Source organism: Trachypithecus francoisi, unplaced genomic scaffold, assembly GCF_009764315.1.
Source record: "Trachypithecus francoisi isolate TF-2019V2 unplaced genomic scaffold, Tfra_2.0 Lachesis_group11, whole genome shotgun sequence".
NCBI classification, from domain to species: Eukaryota; Metazoa; Chordata; class Mammalia; order Primates; family Cercopithecidae; genus Trachypithecus; species Trachypithecus francoisi.
In genome coordinates this window covers 1,077,574-1,102,530 of record NW_022681456.1, presented here as the reverse complement: position 1 = coordinate 1,102,530, position 24,957 = coordinate 1,077,574, and the positions used below count along the sequence as shown (strand labels likewise).

Here is a 24,957-nt window from a genome sequence, read left to right as displayed (position 1 = left end):
TATTTCAGTAAAAATGAGATGCTAATTGGGTTTTTCATTTGTGTGAGGAAAAAACAAAAGCAAACAAGTAATGTTGGAGCCAGAGGTGTTCCCCTCACCCACTCTTCCGTGGCCATAGAAGGACCTGGAAGGAACAGAAACCATGTTCACTGAGTCCACCAGGCAGCCGCTTCCCAAAGCCGCATATGGAGGAAAGAGCCGGCGCCGCCCTGCCGCACGTGGCCTGCCACCCGCACAGCACCCGTCATCACTGTCCTGGGGGCCATGGTGGCCCCGTGTGGCCTGCCACCCGCGCAGTGCCTGTCGTCACTGTCCTGGGGGCCATGGTGGCCCCGTGTGGCCTGCCACCCGCACAGCACCCGTTGTCACTGCCCTGGAGGCCATGCTGGCACCAGTGTCCTTCCACATCCAGTCCATGCGCCTGAGTAAGGGCAGGGACACCTGCTCACAGGTGCTCACCACCGAAAACGCCTGTGAGCAGGTGGCCTGGGAATTGTGGCTTCTCTTTTTCTTCTGCTTTTGGACTTTTCTTCGTTTCGTTTTAAATCTGATTACAAAAGTCAATGCCTACTTTTAATTGAAAATACACACATTACGCAAAGTAAAGAAGCATCCCAGAAGCCCACGGTTCGTTTCGGCATCTTTTCTCCCACCACAAAAATGGGAGTTCATGGGGCACGTGGCCCTGCAGCGTTGGGCTTCCACTTCAGCTCTTCCAGATTGAAGGCTCCCAGGGTCTGGGTGCACACTTGGTGTCTGCAGGTGACAGTGCAGATACCAGGGTGGGCGGGAAAGCCAGCTGCAAAGCCCCGCTGGTGCCCCCTGACCCCTGGGGGTCTGTACTGCAGTGCCTGGTGTACCTGCGGCTCCATGCCTACCAACCACATAACCAGGGGTGGGTGACTTCCTTCTTCAAGGCTTCTGTGTCCCCAAGTCCCCTCTCCTAAGGTGGCTTGAGGATCCAGTGCGACGTTGGGTGCTGCACTTGGTGTCCGTCTTTTATACTCCCAGTGGAGAGGACTGCAGGTTTTGCAAAGGCTACTGTTTCTATCATCCTGACCCCACCATCACGTCTTTGCCAAGTGTGCCGGTGGCAGCAGGCCCTACGGCAGGCTTATCTGGCCTTGAGGCTGTTTCTGTTTGCTGTCCAGTAGCGACCAGGGGCCAGTGGGTGAAGCCATTGTGCCTGCACACAGCCGTCAAGACCTTAAGGTGGCCTCTGAGCCCAGAGCGTGTTGTGTCACCTCCTACTCAAGATGTCAGATCGTGTGACAGCTGCCCACCAGCATCCCAGAGTTGGGCGTTGTGATCCAGGGCAACAGGAGGGGAGATTCCTTTGCTGTAGGGTGTCCTGCTATGCTGTTGCTGCAGTATCTGTTCCCCCTGGCCACATTCATTTTTCTGAAGGTCCCATTTTATTGGGTAGATTATGCTTTATACATTCGGTGGAATGCAGTGCAGCCTCTACAGACAAAGTACAGCCGTGGTGGGGGATATGTTTGTGAAGTGTGCTACCAGGATGGAACTGGTTGTATGCCTAGATGTGCGTAGAATATCCTGCAAGTATTTGCCCCTGCACGTGGTGTATTCTACGTCCATGAGTTCAACCGACCAAGGATCAAAAATATTCAGAAACAAAAATGTGTCTATACTGAATATGTAGAGACCTTTTTTGGGGAGGTTATTATTTCCCAAACAATGCTGTATAACAACTATTTACATGGCATTCACATTGCATTCAGTATTATAAGTAACCCAGAGATTATTTAAAGTATACAAGAAGATGTTTTTGAGTTATATGCATTTTGCATCAAGGACTTGAGCCTCTCAGATTTTGGCATCCATGGGAGGTCCTGAGGGACGATTGTATGTTGTGTTAGCACTGCCTCTGTGGAGGGAGAGACTGGGGGGAAAGGATCAAGGGGTATTTACTCTGCACTGTTATGCACATGCTTTTAACTGTTTACTTAGTTTGCCAAGTGCATGAATTTTTTTGTGTGGGGTGGGGTGGGGGTGGGGACAGTCACTCTGTCACCAGGCTGGAGTGCAATGGGGTGATCTCTGCTCACTGCAACCTCTGCCTCCCAGGTTCAAGTGATTCTCCTGCCTCAGCCTCCCAAGTAGCTGGGATAACGGGCGCGCACCACCACGCCTGGCTAATTTTTGTATTTTTTAATAGAGATGGGCTTTCGCCATGTTGACCAGGCTGGTCTCGAACTCCTGGGCTCAAGTGATCTGCCCGCCTTGGCCTCCCAAAGTGCTGGGATTACAGGTGTGAGTCACCGTGCCCGGCCATGAATTAATTTTTAAAATAAGGCCCTATCAGCTTGTCACATGGTCCCCTACTCAGGAACCTTTATTTCCAACGTCCTGCCTGATTTTGTGTAGCCACCTGCACTCCTACCAGCCCCCAGAGCAGCATCTTTCTTCCCCCTTTGCAGCCCTTTCCTGTCTCCCTGACTTTGTACTTTTCTCCTTTGTTGTAAAGTATTTCTCCTCCTTTGAAGACCACCCCACATAACTGAGCATTCATTCATTCATTTATTCATTTTTCCCCAGTGTTCTACTTCTCCAGTAGTACCTTGGGCTAAACAATAGTATTTGTCATATTTCTCCAGCTGTAGTGTGGTTCTGTTTTATCCCTAGTCAATGAATGTTTAATGTAGCGTATTTCATGCTAGCTTTACCACTAGTGCTGGAGTGGCGGAAGAACAACACTTGACTGGTCAAGAAAATCAAAGCTGATCAGAGATGGATAAATTGCTGGTTTATTCAGCTGTTTATGAAATACGTACTATGTGGCAGTTTGGACAACTCAGCTGTAGTTGTCAGCAAAATAAAAAACGGGGTTGCATGCTAGCAGGTCAGATGAAATAATTCAGGGGGTAAGTACCATGAAGAAATGGGTAGTGGTAAGTGATACGGGTTTCACTCTTAAGTAGATGGGCAGGTTATGCAGGGGAAGGAGCCTGATGCACAGTTCCAAAGCTCAACTGAATACAGTGGACACGATGAAACCAGGGACATGTCCCACCATTTCAGTGGTCACAGGCAAGAGAAAGGGCTCTTCTTGTGGATCTTCGGATCCCACGTAACATCTCACCTTCCTAGGCACCCCACTCCCCTGCCGGATTTAAAACAGACCTCAGCCCGCCCCATCCCGGCTGCTTTGCCTCGTGCTCCCCTCCCCGCCTGGACTGTAGGGCCCACGAAGGGAGCCGCTAGCTGTGCTTGTCAGTGTGAGCGGCGCTCAGCAGGTGTCCGGCGGGCGGGCGGGCAAATACAACTCAGTGTCCAGTGGGTGCGAATGAAGGAACGAACTAGCTCCGGGCGGAGCCAGAGGCGCGCGCCGGCGCGGACCGAGGCTTGGCCCTCCCCGCCCCGCCCCCTCCGGGTCCTCTGGGCGCTGATTGGCCCGAGTCTCGCCTGCGCAGTGCCGGGCCGGCTCCCGCACCTGCGCACTGTCTCCGCGTCGGCCGCCGGTTTGGTCGGTTGTAGTGGCGTCGCCGCCCAGTCCGCTGTCGCAGCGCTCATCCGCGCCGGGAGCCTTTGGCTGCGTCGCCCGGCAGCCGCGGTGAGTGACGGCCGGCGTATCCGCTGCCGGGGCCGTGGCGGGCCTGAGGGGTTGGCCCTACCCTCGGCCCCCGACCGCCCACACCCGCCGGTTACCCTCGAGGCTCCCCGGCCGCGCGCTCCCCTCTCTCCGTCCCATCACCCGGTGACCCCGGCTGGGCGAACGGCCACGCCTCCCTCAGGGACCCCCTCCCCGTGACACGACCCCCGTGAACGCCCACGCCTCCCTCAGTGAACCCTCCCCCGTGACACAACCCTCCCCCGTGACACGACCCCCCCGGAAAGACCCGCCTCCCTCAGTGGCTGTGCCCCCGTGAGGGCCCACCCCTCCCCCTGCGACCCCTCTCCCCGCGACCTGCTAACTGCCCCTTTCCCGCCTTCCCTCCCCCCACCCCCGCTCCCCCATCACCCCGTTTTCTGGTGACCGCTTCCCCCCATCCCATGACCCAAACCCCCCACCTCCCGCCCCTTCCCCGGTGACACGATCCCTGTGACCGTCCGGCCCGGTAACCGCCCCTTCCCCCCATGACCCTTCACCCCGTCCCCTGGTGCCCACCCCCGTCACTGCCGCCCGCCGGGTTCCCGCCTCGGGAGGCCGCCGCTGTCTGCGGTGCTGATGCCGCCTCTCCCTCTTGGCCCCCTGTCCTCGGCGTCCCAATCCCTGAGGTCCGGGCCTGGTCTGCACTCCAGGAAGGACGAGTGCGCTCAGGGTGCGGTGCCCGTGAGCAGTGAAGTTGACTCCACAGCCCCCGAAATGACCACGGACCCCTCCGCGGGTCCTGCGCCTGACAAGGGCCTTCCGGTCCTGGGAGTTTTGTGTTAGTGGAAAGGAAGAAGCTCATAATACCGCCAGCTTTACAGTAAAGACTGCGAATTGACACTTTTTATAATAAAGACACTTATCTTGCCCAAGAGCTAGGTGAATATTTCCTCCTTACCAAAAAGTTGGTTTACTTACAGTTAACTGGCTGAAAGTTTGTGTCTTAGGCTTATTTGTACCGCTCCAGGCAGGCTAGTTGGCGTTGGTTTCCGTCTGTCGCACTGGACAGCAGTACCACTGGCTGTTGGGGGCTCACGACCAGAGAGAGTCTTGTCTGGGAACCACAGTGAGTGCTGTTACCACAGCTCGGCAGCACTGAAGGTACCTCTCAGTCCACGTAGTGCCCCCCACTTGCCTTCAGGGGATATGGTCCAGCACCCCCAATGGATGCCTGAAATCGGGGATAGTAGTGAACACTACACATACCGTTTTCTTATGCATCCATCCATGTCTACGATAAAGTTTAATTCACAAACTAGGCACGGGAAGAGATTAATAAAAGCTAATAATAAAATAGAACAATCGTAACAATATACTGTAATAAAAGTCATGTGAAAGTGAGGTCTCTCTCCTAAAATATCTTACTGTATTGTACGCACGTGTTTTTGAACTGCAGTTCACCGAGGGTCACTGAAACCATGGATAAGGGGAGACTACAGTAGTTTCTTTTCCAGCTGTGTTACTGAGACTTCAAAACTAACTAAATTGTTTGTTGAATGGAGTTGTCCAAGGTGTACAGAATGACAGCTATAACACAAAGGTATTTCACTGACGTCCCTGTCGTGTTTTTGCTAAACTAAGACACTCTTAAAAATTATTACTTATGCCGGGTGTGGTGGCTCACGCCTGCATTTTGAGAGGCCAAGGCAGGCAGATCACCTGAGGTCGGGAGTTCGAGACCAGCCTGACCAACATGTAGAAACCCATCTCTACTAAAAATACAAAAAAAAAAAAAAAATAGCTGGGTGTGGTGGTGCTTGCCTGTAATCCCAGCTACTTGGGAGATTGAAGCAGGAGAATCGCTTGAACCCGGGAGGCCGAGGTTGCGGTGAGCCGAGATCACGTCATTGCACTCCAGCCTGGGCAACAAGAGCAAAACTCTGTCTCAAAAAAAAAAAGTATTATTTATAAAAGTCTGTACTTCCTGTTCAGTCACAGTACAGCCAAGTAGAAACTCCCTCCTTGAACAATACCTAACACTCAAGGAGAGATGGCCTTACAGAGTCAGCGTGTGGTGCAGAGGTCTCTTGGCCCTGATTTTAGGTCGTGCTGGGTCCACATCTTCCCACCTGGCCGTGGATACTTTGTCATCTGATCTGGTAACTGTTAGGGTAACAGTGGTCATAACTACTACAAAACGGTTAAGTGGTAGGACTTTAATGTCGGTGATCATGTAACCAAGCGCCTGGAGGATAATGGCAACCCTCATTTGCTGGGTGGTATTCACATAGCATTTGAACAAGCTTTGAAATGTATGATTTTGGGTGATGACTCTGAGAAATAGGGAGCATGACCCATTTTGAATAGGAGAACAGAATGTTGTAAAGTGATTCTTGGTCCCCTAAGAGTTCAGTGACAACCACCACGTAGGGGAAAAATGGCAAAGGAATGGGCTCTCTCCGAAGTCAGATGCTGAGGCCCTTCTAAGGAGAAAAAGCAAATGCTCTTTCACTGTGGTTTCATTCCAGCTGCTACAGGAACAAATAGTGTGTATTTGTGTCCAGCTTATTTTTTTACTTCTTTGAGTCTGAAGATACTTTGAAAAACTTTGATTTGCCAAAGTAACTTTTTGTACCTTGGAATGAGCTATATTTTTAATTTGCTTTTTAATGTTACAAAATGTACCCTCATAAGAATTCAAACAATACAGAAAAATAAGTCCTTTTCAGTCCTTTTATGCTGTAATTACACCCTCCACCTTTTTTTCTTTTTCAGTTAGTAATATGGTAGTATGTCTTCAACATCTGCTCATGTCAGGAGATAAAAATTTATTATTTTTATATTTGCATAATAGTCTGTACTGAGGATACAGCATATTTAGTCAACAGTTCCCCATTGATGGATTTCATTTCGTGTCTGTTTTTTTTGCCACAGTTTGTACTGAGAGACACATTCCTATGCATGGGTCCTGACACTTTCTTTTTTTTTTTTTTGAGACGGAGTTTCGCTCTGTCGCCCAGGCTGGAGTGCAGTGGCCGGATCTCAGCTCACTGCAAGCTCCGCCTTCTGGGTTTACGCCATTCTCCTGCCTCAGCCTCCCGAGTAGCTGGGACTACAGGCGCCCGCCACCTTGCCCGGCTAGTTTTCCGTATTTTTTAGTAGAGATGGGGTTTCACCGTGTTAGCCAGGATGGTCTCGATCTCCTGACCTCGTGATCCACCCGTCTCGACCTCCCAAAGTGCTGGGATTACAGGCTTGAGCCACCGCGCCCGGCCGGGTCCTGACACTTTCTTTCATTTCTATAGGCTGGATTCTCAGGAATGGGAAGTAAATGGTGTTAGTGGGTCAAAGGGTATGCATATTTAACATTTATGTTTCAATAGTTACTGAGAGATCTATTCCCAGAAAGTTATAGCAATCTACATGCCTGAAGCCATGAAGGGGAGGACGCTTTGCTCCAGTCTGACATACTGCCTGTTGAACGGATGAGGCCATGTCCCGCACTTCATGGACTGTGGCCCATTGGCAGTGCCTCTTCTGGAAGTTTTCCATTGTGTTCTTCCCCATTTCCTGGAGATATTTCCTTTTCTCTTTTCTTTTCTTTTCTTTTCTTTTCTTTTCTTTTCTTTTCTTTTCTTTTCTTTTTTCTTTCTTTCTTCTTCTTTCTTTCTTTCTTCTTTCTTTCTTTCTTTCTTTCTTTCTTCTTTCTTCTTTCTTTCTTCTTTCTTCTTTCTTTCTTCTTTCTTTCTTTCTTCTATTTTATAGGAGCTCTTTCTTTTCTTTCTTTTTCTTTTTTTTTTTTTTTTTTGAGACGGAGTCTTGCTCTGTCGCCCAGGCTGGAGTGCAGTGGCGTGATCTCGGCTCATTGCAACCTCCACCTCCTGGGTTCAAGTGATTCTCCTGCCTCAGCCTCCAGAGTAGCTGGGATTACAGATAGGCGCCACCACACCTGGCTAATTTTTGTATTTTTTAATAGAGACAGGATTTCACCATATTGGCCAGGTTGGTCTCAAACTCCTGACCTCAAGTGATTTGCCTGCCGTGGCCTCCCAAAGTGCTATGATTACAGGTGTGAGCCACTGCACCCAGCCAAGCTCTTTGTATAGTAGGGATATTTACCCTTTGAAGTCATAAAATATTGCATGTATTTTTCTGCTAATTATTTTTCATCTTTTGATCTTGTTTAAAACATCTTTTATGTAGTCATGTATTTTTTCCTTTACAGCATCTGGGTTTCCTGCATTACTTCTTAAGAAGGTTTCACCACCTCGCAGTTGTAGAGATAGTCCCCTAAATATTATTCCAATAAAGCGTTTTCCTCCTTTCCTCCCTGCCTCTTCCTTCCTTCCAGGATAACATTTAGTTCTTTATTCTGATTGAAATGGTATAAGGTAGGGGTGTTCTCCTCCTTTCCTCTCTGCCTCCTCTTCCTTCCAGGATAACATTTAGTTCTTTATTCTGATTGAAATGGTGTGAGGTAGGGGACAACCTTTTCCCCTCTAGATGCTACTACCATTTCTTTTTTTGTTTTAAATTTAATTAACGGCCGGGCGCAGTGGTTCAAGCCTGTAATCCCAGCACTTTGGGAGGCCGAGACGGGCGGATCACGAGGTCAGGAGATCGAGACCATCCTGGCTAACACTGTGAAACCCCGTCTCTACTAAAAAATACAAAAAACTAGCCGGGCGAGGTGGCGGGTGCCTGTAGTCCCAGCTACTCGGGAGGCTGAGGCAGGAGAATGGCGTAAACCCGGGAGGCGGAGCTTGCAGTGAGCTGAGATCCGGCCACTGCACTCCAGCCTGGGTGACAGAGCGAGACTCCGTCTCAAAAAAAAAAAAAAAAAAAAAAATTAATTAACAATTTTAAAGGAAAGTTTTTTGAGAGAGAGTCTCACTCTGTTACCCAAGCTGGAATGCAGTGACACAATCTTGGCTCACTGCAACCTTGATCTCCCAGGCTCAAGCAATTCTCCCATCTCAGCCTCCTAAGTAGCTGGGACCACAGGTGCACAGCGAATTTTTGTATTTTTAGTAGAGACAGGGTTTTTCCCTGTTGCCCAGGCTGGTCTCGAACTCCTGGCCTCAAGGGATCTGCCCACCTCGGCCTCCCAAAGTGCTGGGACTACAGGCATGAGCCACCATGCCTGGCCTTAATTTTTAATTGATAAATAATCATTGTATGTATTATATATTTATGAAAAACAACATGATGTCTTAATGTGTTTATATCATAGAATGATGAAATTGTGCTCATTAACAAACCCATCACCTCACACACCATTTTTATGTGGTGAAAACATTTAAAATCTACTCTTTCAGCAATTTTGAAATATACAGTGCATTGTTATTTATTATAATTATCATCCTCTGCAATAGACCACTAAAGCTTATTCTTTCTATCTAACTGAAATTGTTACCTTTGATCAATATCCTTCTTTTCTTGTTCCCCCACCCCCAGGCCCCAGTAACCGCTATTCTGCGCTCTGTTTCTATGAGTTCAACCTTCTTAGATTCGATGTATAAGTGAGATCATGTGGTATTTATCTTTCTGTGCCTGCCTTATTTTACTTAGCACAGTGTCCTCCAGGCTCATCCATGTCCTTGCAAGTGACAGAATTTCCTTATTTTTTAATGGTGGTATACTATTATTTTGTGTTGTATATATACCACACTTTTTAAAATCATTCATCTGATGGTAGGTACCTAGGCTACTGTGAATAATGCTGCCATCAACATGCGAGTACACATAACTATTCAACATCCTGATTTTGTTTCCTTTGGCTGTGCACCCAAAAGTGGGATTGATAGATCGTATCTTCATTCTATTTTTATTTTTTTGAGGAAGCTTCGTACTGTTTTCCATAATGACTGTACTAATTACATTCTTACCACCAGTGCACAGAGGTTCCCTTTTCTCCACTTTCTCGCCAACACGTAACTATCTTTTGTCTTTTTGGTAATAGCCATCATAGCAGTTGTGAGGTAATAATCTCATTGTGGTTTTGATTTGCATCTCCCTGATGGTTAGTGATGATGAGCCTTTTTTTCATGTATTTGTTGGCTATTTGTACATCTTCTTTTGAGATATGTCTATTTAGGTGTTTTGCCCATTTTTAAATTAGGTTGTTTTCATGCTATTGAGTGGTTTCAGTTCCTTATATATTTTGGATATTGGCTCCTTATTAAATGTGTGGTTTGCAAATCTTTTCTCCCAATGCCACTACCATTTATTAAATAAAGCATTCTTATCTCATTTAAAGTATCTATACATTTTTGAATCTTTTTCCTTTTTCTTTTCTCTTTTTCTTTTTTCGATAAAAACCTGTTGGTTTTTGTATATTTATCTTGATTACAGACACTTCACCAAATTCAAAGTATTCTTATAACTTTTCATCTCAGATTTTGTAGGCATAGAATTATATCATTTGCAAATAAAGATAATTTCAGGCTGGGCATGGTGGCTCACACCTGCAATCCTAGTACTTTGGGAGGCCAAGAGCATGCTACTTTTTTTTTAGTTTAAACTTTTAATTTTTATGGCTACACAATAGCTATATATACCTACATTGCTTTTTTATTACAGAAGCTCTAGAATAAGTATGACTATTTTCCTAAATCAGGAATTCTACTATTTTGTTTTTCTTTGGTCGGTATTCTTTCATGTTTTTCAAAAAAGCATTGTCTCTTTAAAAACATATATCATTTCTTGTGAGCTTTAAGCTAATTTTTTTCTTATTTCTAAAGCAAAACAAAACCCAAACTCATTGTAATCCTCTTCAGAATTGCATTACATATATGTGTTCAGTTTTGAAGGCATGACATTTTATGATAGTAAATCTTATTCTGGAACATGGTATGTTGCTTCATTTTATTCTTTTTTTTTTTTTTGAGACGGAGTTTTGCTCTTGTTGCCCAGGCTGGAGTGCGATGGCGCAATCTCGGCTCACCGCAACCTCCGTCTCTCAGGTTCAAGGGTTCAAGCGATTCTCCCACCTCAGCCTCCTGAGTAGCTGGGATTACAGGTATGCGCCACCACGCCCAGCTAATTTTGTATTTTTTTTTTTTTTTGAGGCGGAGTCTCGCTCTGTCGCCCGGACTGGAGTGCAGTGGCCGGATCTCAGCTCACTGCAAGCTCCGCCTCCCGGGTTCACGCCATTCTCCTGCCTCAGCCTCCCGAGTAGCTGGGACTACAGGCGCCCGCCACCTTGCCCGGCTAGTTTTTGTATTTTTTAGTAGAGATGGGGTTTCACCGTGTTAGCCAGGATGGTCTCGATCTCCTGACCTCGTGATCCACCCGTCTCAGCCTCCCAAAGTGCTGGGATTACAGGCTTGAGCCACCGCGCCCGGCCTTTTTTTTTTTTAGTAGAGATGGGGTTGCTGAGATCCGGCCACTGCACTCCAGCCTGGGCCACACAGCAAGACTCCGTCTCAAAAAAAAACAAAAACAAAAACAAAAGAAATGCAAAATGCTTGTTCCCTGGTGCCACAAAGAAATAGCACTCGAACATACATTTAATTTTCTCAGCTGGTGGTGAATTCTTCAGTTTTGTACATTTGGAAAAATCTTTATTTTGTCTTTTTCCTTTTTTTTTTTTTGGAGACCAGAGTCTCACTCTGTCACTCAGGCTGGAGTGCAGTGGCCTGATCTCGGTTCACTACAACCTCCACCTCCCAGGGGTTCAAGCAATTCTGCCTCAGCCTCCCAAGTAGCTGGGATTATAGGCGTGTGCCACCATGCCTGGCTAATTTTTGTATTTTTAGTAGAGATGGGGTTTCACCATGTTGGCCAGGCTGGTCTCAAACTCCTGACCTCAAGTGATCTGCCTGCTTCAGCCTCCCAAAGGGCTGGGATTCACTGTGATACACTAAGTTCACTCTAATACAACAAATACGGCTGAACTGCTGGTTGGCCTTTGCCTCCTCCAGTGCATGTACTGAATATTGCTGACCAGCCTGCATGGCCCCAGGAGGGCTCCTCTCCCTTCTTCCTGCTGTAGCCCTATTGTGCCCCGTGAGTATTCTGAGCCCCTTTTCTGGTTTCAGGCCTGCGTCAGTGTAGGGTGACAGGAAGGGTCTCTGCTGCACTCTGCCTCAGGAAAAGCAGCATCTGTGGAGAATCTGAACTAAGGAGGAAGCCCTGCCCGGCAACTTGGGGGCTCCCAGGGATGTCTGCTGCATGGAGACCACAGAAACCTGTGGTGGGTGGAGAGTTACAGTTTGGCTGTGTGTTGACCGCCCTCACATAGGCTCTACCAGCAGCCAAGGCAGTGTCTGGAGATGACTGTGTGTGTGCCTAGGGCACACAGGCACGGAGACACTGCCAGTCCTTGATGTTGTGATCAGGGCTGGCAGGAGGCTCTGACTACTGCTGTGGGAAGGGGACGTATGCACTGTTCTCTTTCTGAGTGTTGCTCTGGTGGGAGTCCTGTCATCTGGGGGCAGTCATGGAAGAGGACTGCCCCCTCCTCCCAGGTACAAGCACAGGCTCCTCTGCACTCCGACTCGCTGTTTCCTTCATCTGACCTCTCCAGAGCCCAGGCACTGCCTGCTAACCCCAGACCTTCTATGGTCCCCTTAGGACTCTTGCCCACCATTGGTCCTGCTGGCCGGCCCCGCCCAGGCTGGGCTTTCTCACAGGGGATCCAGCTGCCCTTCTGCCCCATGAGGAGTCACTGGCTCCCCCGGCCTCATCCCTTACTGCCGAGTGAGGGTCTGATTCTTAGAGCCCCTTGTGTGTGAACATGTAAAGCTTGTGGCTGTGAGGTGTGTTTGGTAAGAACAGTGCACAGCTTTCACCAGATTCTCAGGAGGGCCAGTGGCCCCCTCTGTGTCAACAAGTTGAAGAGCTGGGGTCAGTCTGGCTGCCACTGAGGGCCAGGCTGCATCCTTGTGCGCCTGGGTGGCCTGATTGCAAGGAGAAGCCCTCGCTCAGTCCTGGACACACGGTGCGGATGGTGTGGCGGGTCAGGCCCACAGGGCCGCCGCCTCTGTCTTAGGTTCTCAGCCTCAGCTGGTTCACACTGAGGGCCAGAAGATTCCTCATGGTGGGGCTGTGCTGTGTGTTGCAGGATGGTTAGCGATCTCCAGGCCTCTACCCACCAGATGCCAGTAGTGCTCCCACCCTTATCAGTTGTGACAACCAAAAATGCCTCCAGACATTGCCTGATGTCCCCTGTGGGCACAGTCTTCCGAAGTACAGAGCCACTGATCTACCTTATCTTAGAAAGAGACTATAGTCATTGCATTTCCATAGGAAAAAGTGTTCTGAGTTAGAAATAATGTACAAATAAATTTTTGCATTGTGTCTTCTATGCATCTTCTAATTATTATTTTACTAGATTACAGTCCCTCATGTGCAAACTTTGCACATCTGGAAGAAGAGTTTACTAGTAAACAAAAGCACTTTTTTTTTTTTCTTTTGAGACAGAGTCTTACTCTATCGCCAGGCTGGAGTGCAGTGGTGTGATCTCAGCTCACTGCAAGCTCCACCTCCCAGGTTCAAGCAATTCTCCTGCCTCAGCCTCCCGAGTAGCTGGGACTACAGGTGCGTGCCACCACGCCCGGCTAATTTTTGTATTTTCAGCAGAGATGGGGTTTCACCATGTTAGCCAGATGGTCTCGATCTCTTGACCTCATGGATCCACCTGCCTCGGCCTCCCAAAGTGCTGGGATTACAGGCGTGAGCCACTGTGCCCGGCCAGGAAAAACACTTTTTAAAAAGATGCCTTTTTTTCCCTGTGGATATAAAAATACCACATAGTAATTATAGAACATCTAGAAAGTACAAAAAAGTATAAAAAGGGAAAAAATCATTATAATCCACCTAACCCAGTGGATGTGAGCTTGCACCATTTTCACGTAAGCACTGTCTGCTGTGTCCCTGAGCATCAGGCGTTAGGAGAGGCCGCTTCTGTAGTGGGTGGTATCTTTGCAGCTTTTTGAACATTTCCCTTGAATTTCTTTTTTTTTTTTTTTTTTTGAGATGGAGTCTCGCGCTGTCGCCCAGGCTGGAGTGCAGTGGCCGGATCTCAGGTCACTGCAAGCTCCGCCTCCCGGGTTTACGCCATTCTCCTGCCTCAGCCTTCCGAGTAGCTGGGACTACAGGCGTCCGCCACCTCGCCCGGCTAGTTTTTTGTATTTTTTTAGTAGAGACAGGGTTTCACCGTGTTAGCCAGGATGGTCTCGATCTCCTGACCTCGTGATCCGCCCGTCTCGGCCTCCCAAAGTGCTGGGATTACAGGCTTGAGCCACCGCGCCCGGCCTATGTTGGTGATGATGGAAAAAACGTCAGATCTGAGCCGTCCATAAAATGCATTTGTCTATAATACATGTCCTTCATTAAAAAACACGTGGCAGTTGGGGTCTACTGTCATAGTAGGAAGGTGGGAGCTGGACTGTCCTCCCAGCCAGGGTCAGGCCACACCTGGAGTGCCTCAGGTCCACTCTGTCCCTGTGTTTCCAGCCTGTCTCTGGAATGACTACTTCTGAAACAGATTCCCTTTGCCTTTTTCTACCAGGCAGTATGCACTGAGTCCTTCAGGACAGATTAAATGCTGAAAACCATCAATCAAGTGTTCAGTCTTCATGCAGGATCAAATCCGTGGAACTGATGTTTTAGCACTGGGGTTGATAGTGTCCAAGTTCCAGATTCAGGGGCAGACTCTGGACCTGTCCACGGTGTTGGCCTATAGTGAGGCCCACGGGCCTCAGAGCCGTGTGCTTGGAGCTGGATGATGGCTCCACCACTTCATAGCTTGGCCCGATGTGGGCGAAAGATTACCCAGGTGCCGAGGCAAGAGACTAAAGGCACAAACTGTTTCAGTATAATAAAGAAAATAGTTAGAATAAGAATAGTCATAATACAAATCAGATATAGAGATAATCATGGACATTATCAATCATTACTATAAACATTATTAATCATTAGCTTTTAATATTACTCTTTGTTGCATTACTAATATAACCTAGGAATAACCGGCGGGTATAGGGTCAGGTGCTGAAGGGACATTGTGAGAAGTGACCTAGAAGGCAAGAGGTGAGCCTCTGTCACACCCGCATAAGGGCCGCTTGAGGGCTCCTTGGTCGAGCGGTAATGCCAGTGTCTGGGAAGACACCCGTTACTTAGCAGACCGCGAAAGGGAGTCTCCCTTTCCTTGGAGGAGTCGAGGAACGCTCTGCCCCACCACCTTCTTGTGGGAGGCTGGATATGATCCAGGCCTGGCCGCAGTCATCCGGAGGCCAAAACCCCTCCCTGTGGTGCTGTGCTTCAGTGGTCGCGCTCCTTGTCCACTTTCATGTTTCTCCCGTACTCCTGGTTCCTCTTTGAAGCTCGTAGTAGATAGTGGTAGAAGAAATAGTGAAAATCTTGAAGTCTGATCTTTCTTATAAGTGCATAGAAGAAAACGCTAACGTATGCTGCCTTCTCTCTCTGCTTCGGCTACCTAAAAGGGAAGGGCCCCCTGTCCTGTAATCACATGACTTGCTTCCCCTTATCAAGCAATTAGAAGATCTACCCTCCTCATCCTGCCCCCCTTGTCTTGTATGCAGTAAATATCAGTGCGCCTAGCTGTTCAGGGCCATTACTGGTCTCTGCGCCTTGATGGTAGTGGTCCCCTGGGCCCAGCTGTTTTCTCTTTTCTCTTTGTCTTGTGTCTTTATTTATTACAATCGCTCGTCTCCGCACACAGGGAGAACACCCACTAAGCCCCACAGGGCTGGACCCCGCAGCCCAGGGAGCTCATTGCTGCTGCCTCAGTGTCTCTCTGTGGAAACGGTCTATCAATAGGAGTGACCCCACGGCATGACTGTGAAAACGAAATGAGATCATGTAAGGGGCGTAGAAAACTGACCTTTGTGGTCCTGAGCTACTGTCTGCCGCCCTCTGGAGACGCCCTGCTGTCCTGTGCTTCTCTCCCTTCTCCTCCCTCCCATGCTCTTCCTTGCCAGCACTTTCAGCCCCTTGTGGTAGAGTTGGATTAAGCAGGTATTAATACTTCAGTTCAAGAAAAGTGTGAGGCAGGGGAGCTCGCCAAGCATCTCTCGTGGAGCAGATATTCCGATCTGAGCCTTTTTTGCCCTGGGTAGCAGTCTGGCGCCTGGTTTCTGTTTGCTAGGCCCGCATTGGCCCCTCCTGAGCCACCTTTCCAGACACCTGTGCAGGCTCTGAAAGGCGCCCGGGCATGGAGCTCGCCTCACTCAGCTCTAACTTTTCTGCGTTTGTTTAGGGAGCATTTCCTGAAGACGCGGCCATGCAGCACATCAGCAGCTCCCAGAGCAGCCAGCACCACGTCCAGTGGCCCAGGGCCTGCCCCGGCACGGGCGAGGAGCAGCCAGCATGCTCCCAGCCACCCCCGCCCCTCACGCTGCCATCCCCCAGCCACCAACTGCAGCAGCTGATGGTGAGAGGGAGCCCTGCGGGTGGCGAGAACATGAATGTTGCCCTGCAGGGCATGGGCCCTGGGCTCGAGGGAATCCCACAGGTCACACTGGCCCCACTGCCGCTCCCCAGTCCCACCTCTCCAGGCTTCCAGTTTGGCACTCAGCCATGGCAGTTTGAGCATGGGTCTCCGTGGTACATTCAGGTCACATCCCCATACCCCAGCAAGTTCAGACCCAGAGCCCCAAGCAGCCCAGCCCCGGGCCGGGGCAGGCCTTGCAGAATGTGCATGCAAGTGCTCCTGGCCCTCGGCTGGGCCTCTGCAGCAGCAGCCCCACGAGCGGTTCATGGATGCCAGCGTGCTGGTGAGGCAGATCAGCTTGAGCCCATCCAGTGGCGGACACTTTGTGTTTCAGGATGGGTCAGGACTCACCCAGATCGCCCAGGGAGCCCAGGTTCAGCTCCAGCACCCGGGTACGCCCATCACAGTCCGAGAGCGGAGACCCTCCCAGCCCCACACACAGTCAGGGGGCACCATCCACCACTTGGGACCCCAGAGCCCTGCAGCCGCGGGTGGGACTGGCCTGCAGCCCCTGGCCAGCCCAAGCCACATCACCACGGCTAACTTGCCACCACAGATCAGCAGCATCATCCAGGGCCAGCTGGTCCAGCAGCAGCAGGTGCTGCAGGGGCCGCCGCTGTCCCGGCCCCTGGGCTTCGAGAGGACGCCTGGCGTGCTGCTCCCCGGGGCTGGGGGCGCAGCGGGGTTTGGGATGACGTCCCCACCCCCGCCCACCAGCCCTTCCAGGACTGCCGTGCCCCCAGGCCTTTCCAGCCTCCCACTCACGTCTGTGGGGAACGCGGGAGTGAAGAAGGCTCCCAAGAAGTTGGAGGAGATTCCCCCAGCCTCTCCGGAGATGGCACAGATGAGGAAGCAGTGCCTGGACTATCATTACCAGGAGATGCAGGCTCTGAAGGAGATCTTCAAGGAGTATTTGATTGAACTGTTTTTCTTGCAACACTTTCAAGGGAACATGATGGATTTCTTAGCTTTCAAGGAGAGACTGTATGGACCATTACAAGCATATCTTAGGCAGAATGATTTGGACATTGAAGAGGAGGAGGAGGAGCACTTTGAAGTCATTAATGATGAGGTAACAGTTCTCTGTTTTGGTGCTTGTCATGGGAAGCAGAGCTCAGGGCTTATGCTGCGTGCAGGTGCAATGCAGAGCTTACCATCTTAGACGTGCAGGTGCAACGCAGAGCTTACCATCTCAGAGTATGCATTCTAGGCACTTCACTTTTAAAACACACTGCGGCCGTGAATAGTGGTTTAAAGTCTCTCACAGGCTTCCCACGTTTACAGAGGGTGGTTCCGGGGATCCTGGCACCTGGCTGAACCCCCGGCAGCTCCCCTCTCCAGTGGTGGTTCAGGCACCTCTGTGGCAGGTGCTCACGGGGGCAGCGTCCTGGCACCTTTCTTGGAATGTCACCACATTTGCCTGCTCCTAAACGGTTGTGCCATGCAAGGTGAGAACCTCCAGAGTCCACCCTTGCCAGCCGCCTGCAGTCAGGGCTGGATGGGCTCAAAGCCAAGGTTCCAAGGTTCCTGAACACACATCTCAATGTCAACAGTTTCTGAACAAGTACAGCTCTAACTTAGACTCAGAATACACAGAGCAAAAATGTATAGAATTTCATTTTCTTTCTTTCTTTCTCTTTTTTTTTTTTTTTTTTTTGTGACAAAGTCTCGCTCTGTCGCCCAGGCTGGAGTGCAGTGGTGCGATCTCAGCTCACTGCAACCTACGCCTCCCAGGTTCAAGCAATTCTTGTGCCTCAGCCTCCCGAGTAGCTGGGATCACGGGCATGTGCCACCACGCTCGGCTGATGTTTTGTATTTTCAGTAGAGATGGGGTTTCACCATGTTGGCCAGGCTGGTCTTGAACTCCTGGCCTCAAGTGATCAGCCCACCTCGGCCTCCCAAAGTGCTGGGATTACAGGCGTGAGCCACCATGTGTGGCCTGTCTATAGAGTTTCAAGGGAACAGTTTTTGTGTTTTGTGTGTGTGTGTGTGTCTTTTTTTTTTTTTTTTTTTTTTTTTTGAGATGGAGTCTTGCACTGTCATCCAGGCTGGAGTGCAGTGGCATGATCTCAGCTCACTGCAACTCCCACCTCCCTGGTTCAAGCAATTCTCCTACCTCAGCCTCCCAAGTAGCTGGGATTACAGGCATCCGCCACCACGCCTGGCTAATTTTTTGTATTTTTAGTAGAGACGGGGTTTACTGTGTTGGCCAGGCTGGTCTCGAACTCCTGACCTTGTGATCTATCCACCTTGGCCTCCCAGGGAGCAGTTTTTAAATCCACAATTGTATGAGGAATTACTAGCTTTTTTATCGGAAGACAATAAATAAATAAAATAATTATAAGTATGTAGAACATGAACTATTCAAATTAACAATACAAATTAGCCTGTTTAAGTGTATAACACACATGTATATGTATGTGTGTGTAAAAACTTTCAACAAAGAATAATTTTTTTAGAATATACATGGAGACTATTTGTAAACTGACCCCCAAGGGAATCCTCAATAAAATTTATAAAATTAATTTCATATGAACTATGCTCTTCCTATAATGCAACAAAATTAGAAAGCAATTATTTTAAACATTTACTATGTTTGGAAATTAGGAAGCTTGCCCATAAGGTATTCATAGGTTGAGGAGAATATCTTCATGGAAGTGTCTTAAAGCACACCACAGCTGAGGTACCGCACCCTACAGATCTTGTGGGATCAGCTGAAGGTCTCCTTAGAAAGGTCATTATGGCATTCGGTTAAGAAATACTGAAGATAAGCAGTCTGACAGCTTTGATAGTCACATGAAGAGTAAGTTAATCGTTGTATTAAAGTTTACTTCTAAATGGTAGAAATAAGTTTTTATAGAACCTGACTAGCATCTTAGGAATTTATGTTTTATGATCATTTTATAGTAAAATATTGGAAGTGTACTAACATTTTGATTTCTCGTGACTATTTTCCTCTGTGTAATATCGCTCACATTCCAGCTGCTTGTTGTGTATTTAGGTTGACTCTACTAACATGATCCCTGTTACCAAACTTCATTAGCGCTATAAAATATTATTTAAACTAATTAGGTACATTTGCCTATGGTTTTTTACTTGGGGAATTGGTGCAAGTGAAAAAATGCACTTTTAAAGTCTTTGAACAAATGATGTTTATATACATTTGAAACCTTAAAAATCATTAAATTGAGTTCTCAGGAAATTTTCAGAAGTATCTAGAAGTCAGTGTGTAAACTGACATTGATGTGTTAATGCCTTATTTTCATATCTTAGTGTTTTTTAAATTTTGCCTCTCAATATAGTAGAATCTTCCTGTTGACACCTTTGTGTGATGTATTTGTAGTCAATATATTAGAAATTGTAAGTATCAAGGGAGTGGTGCCTCCATATCCCTTTTGTTTATTTATTTATTTATTTTTTATTTTTTTGAGGCAGAGTTTCACTCTTGTTGCCCAGGCTGGAGTGCAATAGCGCAACCTTGGCTCACTGCAACCTCCCACTCCTGGGTTCAAGCAATTCTCCTGCCTCAGCCTCCTGAGGAGCTGGGATTACAGGTGGCTGCCACCACGCCAGGCTAATTTTTGTATTTTTAGTACAGACGAGGTTTCATCATGTTGGCCAGGCTGGTCTCAAACTCCTGACCTCAGGTGATCCCCCCGCCTCGGCCTCCCAAAGTGCTGGGATTACAGACGTGAGCCACTGCACCCGGCCTCCATATCCCTTTTAACCTTTTCAATACTATTATTGAACTACTCCAGAATACTTAATTTCAGTGTTTTAAATTTGTATGAGAAGACTTGTATTTAAAAGACACCGTACCTTCCAAGAAGGAGTGAACTCTACTAACGGTTTTTCTTTTCAGCTTTGGATGATTTGATCTCAAACATACCTTCAGGCAGGGCCATCCCACTCAGGCGCTGGTGTCCCTGGAGGATGCCCACAGCTCAGACTCTCCTTCAACTCCAAGCACTGCTGAACCCTTCCCCCACCCCCGCCTACTGAAATGCCCAGATTCCCATTTTCACAACCAAGTTCTCTTCTTTTGGGTCAAGGTTATAGGCTTCAATACCTCCTACTAGAACTGAATTCCTTCCAAGGCTGATACCTGTGGCCAGTGTCAAGCAATTTTAGGCATGTTATTCAGGGATTATATTGCAGGTTCCTGAAAGAGTAAGAAATGTTTGTGCACTTTCTGCAAGCATGCTTGATTACAGGATTAAGCTACCTGATTTCTTTTTTTTTTTGAGATGGAGTCTAGCTCTGTCACCCAGGCTGAAGTGCAGTGGTGCGATCTTGGCTCACTGCAGCCTCCACTTCCCGGGTTCAAGCGATTCTCCTGCCTCAGCCCCCTGAGTAGCTGGGATTGCAGGTGTGCAACACCATGCCCAGCTAATTTTTGTATTTTTAGTAGAGACGAGGTTTCACCATGTTGGTCAGGCTGTTCTTGAACTCCTGACCTCATGATCCACCTGCCTCGGCCTCCCAAAGCATTGAGATTATAGGCGTGAGCCACCATGCCTGGCCACTATTTGATTTCTTTAAAACATTTAATTGTGGGCCGGGCACGGTGGCTCACACCTGCAATCCCAGCACTTTGGGAGGCCAAGGCGGGCGGATCACGAGGTCAGGAGATTGAGACCATCCTGGCTAACACAGTGAAACCCCGTCTTTACTGAAAATACAAAAAATTAGCCAGGCGTGGTGGCGGGCGCCTGTAGTCCCAGCTACTCGGGAGGCTGAGGCAGGAGAATGGCATGAACTAGGGAGGTGGAGCTTGCAGTGAGCCAAGATCATGCCACTGCACTCCAGCCTGGGCGACAGAGCGAGACTCTGTCTCAAAAAAAAAAAAAAGAAAGAAAAAGCAAACCAAAAAAACCACTTAATTGTGGTAACTTATACAGAACATAAGATTTACTGTCTATCTGATTTATTATCTTTAAAGTGTTAATTTATTCCAGGGTACTGACAAATATTAAGGTTTGGTTTTGATTATTTATGATGATATGTGCTTGTTTATATTTAGCCTTCTGGATATATTTAGCCAGAAGAACCAGTTTCTTTTTCTTTTTTTTTTTTTTTAGACCTGTCGGCCAGAAGTAAGAACCAGTTTCTATTTTCTTGTATTTCTCTGTGATTTTAAGCTGTAAAGTGCCGTTTGACTTTGAGTTCATTTAATGTCAAGGGTATTCCCATTTGAATACCCTGGATGTGAAGCAGTTAATGTCCCTGGAAAGATTCTTTGGTTTACTTACTCCTAAGAAGCTGTCATTATGGAGATGCAGATTAATTTGTCTTTCTGTTTTATCAGATCAAAGTGTGTTTTTAAGAAATGACACATTTTCAGTGGGAGTGTTTTTTGTCATTCTTCCTCATGCCCCACCATGGCCTCCCCAGGCATCTGCAGCCCCTGCTGTGAGGGGTGGGCCGTCCTCTGACACTGCCACTGGGCTCCTGCGTGAAGCTGTGTGGATGCGGCCTGTGCAGCCTGACCGTGGGTACCTGCTGGCCACAGATTGAGGTTTAAACTGGCCTTCAAACAAAGCTTCAGTGCCTAGGGCCAGATTTGTTCTTTCCAGCCGTGTGAGGCCTTAAATTGCAATCAGCGAGCCAAGTTGTCCCCGTGCCCCTCTATTAGTGGCTGAGGCCACCAGCTGCATGGGATGTGCTGGTGGTGATCAACTTTGCAAAGTTTAAACATTATTTTCCCTTCTTCCTCTCTTCTCTTTGAATATTCCCTCTCAGGTAAAGGTTGTGGCCAGAAAGCACAGGCAGCCTGGGACTCCTGTTGCCATAGCAACCCAGCTTCCCCCGAGGACTTCCGTGGCTTTTCCAGCCCAGCAGCAGCCGCTCCAGGTACTTTCTGATGGCTCCACAATGCAGCTCCCCAGACTTTCCTCACTCGGATTTGAGGACTCGATGTTCTGAGGCAGGACCCAGAGGTCTCCCAAGAGCCTGTCCTCTGTTGTTCAAAATACATCTTGAGACATCTTTGTGAAGGCTCTTAGTTTTAATGCATGAATGCTGTTATTTTTCCCTACTGTTACTGAAATTAAAAAGTGTTTGTCTCTGATCATTAGTTCTGTTAACTTTTCTGCTGGAATGTTTTTCATTTGCATTTGCTTTTCTGATATATTTGCATTTTTCATTGCTTCTGTACAATTGTGGCCTCTTTGGATGTTTCTCTTTTTGCCCCTTTGTCTGCTTTTAAACAAACAGATTTCCTAAATTATTTTCTTGCTACAGGGCGTTGATTTTGTTCTTTAAACATATTCTATGGGACGAGTAGCAAAAACCAGTGATTTTAGATTTCAGAATACAAGGAAGTTCCTGGAAACTGCAACTCAGTTATTACATTTCTTTCCTTTCTTTTTTCTTTTTCTTTTTTTTTTTTTTTGAGATGGAGTCCTGCTTTATTGCCCAGGCTATAGTGCAGTGGCACAGTCTCAGCTCATTGCAACCTCTGCCTCCTGGGTTCAAGCAATTCTCCTCCCTCAGCCTCCCGAGTAGCTGGGATTACAGGCACATGCCACCACGCCTGGCTAATTTTTTGTATTTAGTAGTGATGGGGTTTCACCATGTTGGCCAGGCTGGTCTCGAACTCCTGACCTCAGGTGATCCCCCGCCTTAGCCGGGGGATCCCCCGCCAAAGTGCTGGGATTATAGGTGTGAGCCATTGCACCCAGTCGACATTTCTATATACTTAAAAACATGTTTTAAAAATTATGTTAAAATATACATAACAGTTCCCATTTTACCCATTTTTAAGCGTACAGTTCCATGGCATGAAGCATGCTCACATTGTTGTGTGGCCATCACCAGCATCCACCTCCAGAACATTTTCATCTTCTCAGACAGAAACTCCGCCCCTGTGAAATGCTAACTCCCCACCCCCTCCCCCAGCCCCTGGCACCCACCACTGGACTGTCTGTCTCTGCGGATTGGAATGCACTTCTCAAGCCACCTAAGTAAGTTGAATCATATAGTATTTGTCCTTTTCTGTCTGTTGTACTCAGCATCGTGTCTTGAGAGTTCACCCATGCTGTAGCCTGTAACAGAATTCCTTCCTTTGGAGGGCTGAATCATGCTCCGTGGGATGGGCAGATTCTGCAGGTGTGGAAGGCTGAATCATGCTCCGTGGGATGGGTAGACTGCGGTGTGGAAGGCTGAATCATGCTCCGTGGGATGGACAGACTGTGGTGTGGAGGCTGAATCATGCTCCGTGGGATGGGCAGACTCTGCAGGTGTGGAAGGCTGAATCATGCTCCGTGGGATGGGTAGACTCTGCAGGTGTGGAAGGCTGAATCATGCTCTGTGGGAGGTAGACTATGGTGTGGAAGGCTGAATCATGCTTCGTGGGATGGACAGACTGTGGTGTGGAAGGCTGAATCATGCTTCGTGGGATGGACAGACTGTGGTGTGGAAGGCTGAATCATGCTCCGTGGGATGGACAGACTGCGGTGTGGAAGGCTGAATCATGCTCCGTGGGATGGACAGACTGTGGTGTGGAAGGCTGAATCATGCTCCGTGGGATGGACAGACTGTGGTGTGGAAGGCTGAATCATGCTCCGTGGGATGGGTAGACTGTGGTGTGGAAGGCTGAATCATGCTCTGTGGGATGGGTAGACTATGGTGTGGAAGGCTGAATCATGCTCCGTGGGATGGGTAGACTGTGGTGTGGAAGGCTGAATCATGCTCCGTGGGATGGGTAGACTGTGGTGTGGAAGGCTGAATCATGCTCTGTGGGATGGGCAGACTGTGGTGTGGAAGGCTGAATCATGCTCCGTGGAATGGGTAGACTGTGGTGTGGAAGGCTGAATCATGCTCTGTGGGATGGGTAGACTGCGGTGTGGAAGGCTGAATCATGCTCCGTGGGATGGACAGACTGTGGTGTGGAAGGCTGAATCATGCTCCGTGGGATGGACAGACTGCGGTGTGCAAGGCTGAATCATGCTCTGTGGGATGGGTAGACTGTGGCGTGGATCCACCTCTTGGTGGACACTTGGGTTGCTTCCACATTTCAGCTCTTGTGAACGGTGCTGCCGTGAAGATGGGTGTACAGCTACCTCTTCAAGTTCCTGCTTTCAGTTGTCTTGGGCATATACCCAGAGTGGAATTGCTGGGTCACGCAGTAACTCTGTGTTTAACTTTTAGGAAAGTCCATGCCATTTTCATAGTAGCTGCACCATTTCACATCCCACCAGCAAGAGTGAGGGTTTTCTTTCTCCACATCCTTGCCAAGGCTTGTACTTTTTTTTTTATAGTGACCACTCTAATAGGTGTGCTATATGCTTTATAATGTAATAGAAAAATATTACTGAATATGCATGTACATACGGCTAAAGACATTCAGAGTTGGCCGGGCGTGGTGGCTCACACCTGTAATCCCAGCACTTTGGGAGGCCGAGGCAGGCAGATCACCTGATGGCAGGAGTTTGAGACCAGCCTGGCCAACATTGTGAAACCCCATCTCTACTAAAAAAGGAAAAATTAGCTGGGCCTGGTGGCGGGCACCTGTAATCCCAGCTAGTTGGGAGGCTGAGGCAAGAGAATCACTTGAACCCAGGAGGCAGAGGTTGCAGTGAGCCAAGACTGCGCCACTGCACTCCAGCCTGGGCAACAAGAGCGAGACTCCATCTCAAAAAAAAAAAAGACATTTAGAGTTTTAATCTGTTAATCAGCTGGCACTGTTGATGGTTCAAAATTGACTAGTGAAGGGGGCAGCCTTTGAAAAAACAACTTTAACTCAGTAAGAAATGGCATTGGTGACATATGTGGAATCCCATAGGAAGAGTGTGGAGGGATGGATGGGTTCCTGGGAGCAGAATGCAGGCTGTGGGGTGGCCCAGTGTGCTGCACCTGTGGCCGGCAGGGCTGGCACCTCTGGCCTGGCCCCAGCAAGTGCAAGCACCCACACAGAACACAGGGCTGCTGTACCCTACTCTTCTCA

The 24,957-nt window shown here is 48.4% G+C and overlaps 1 protein-coding gene across 1 annotated transcript in view; it reads left to right on the top strand.

Annotated features, from left to right (window-relative positions):
- Positions 1-3,462: 3,462 nt before the first annotated feature.
- Positions 3,463-24,957, top strand: part of LOC117089160 (putative EP400-like protein) — a 35,161-nt gene continuing 13,666 nt past the window's right edge. Inside the window, 5 exon segments of the mRNA XM_033220064.1 lie at positions 3,463-3,574; positions 15,777-16,143; positions 16,146-16,268; positions 16,271-17,082; positions 21,753-21,863. Of these exon segments, the coding sequence (XP_033075955.1) occupies positions 15,801-16,143; positions 16,146-16,268; positions 16,271-17,082; positions 21,753-21,863 (1,389 nt within the window). The 5' untranslated portion in view covers positions 3,463-3,574; positions 15,777-15,800.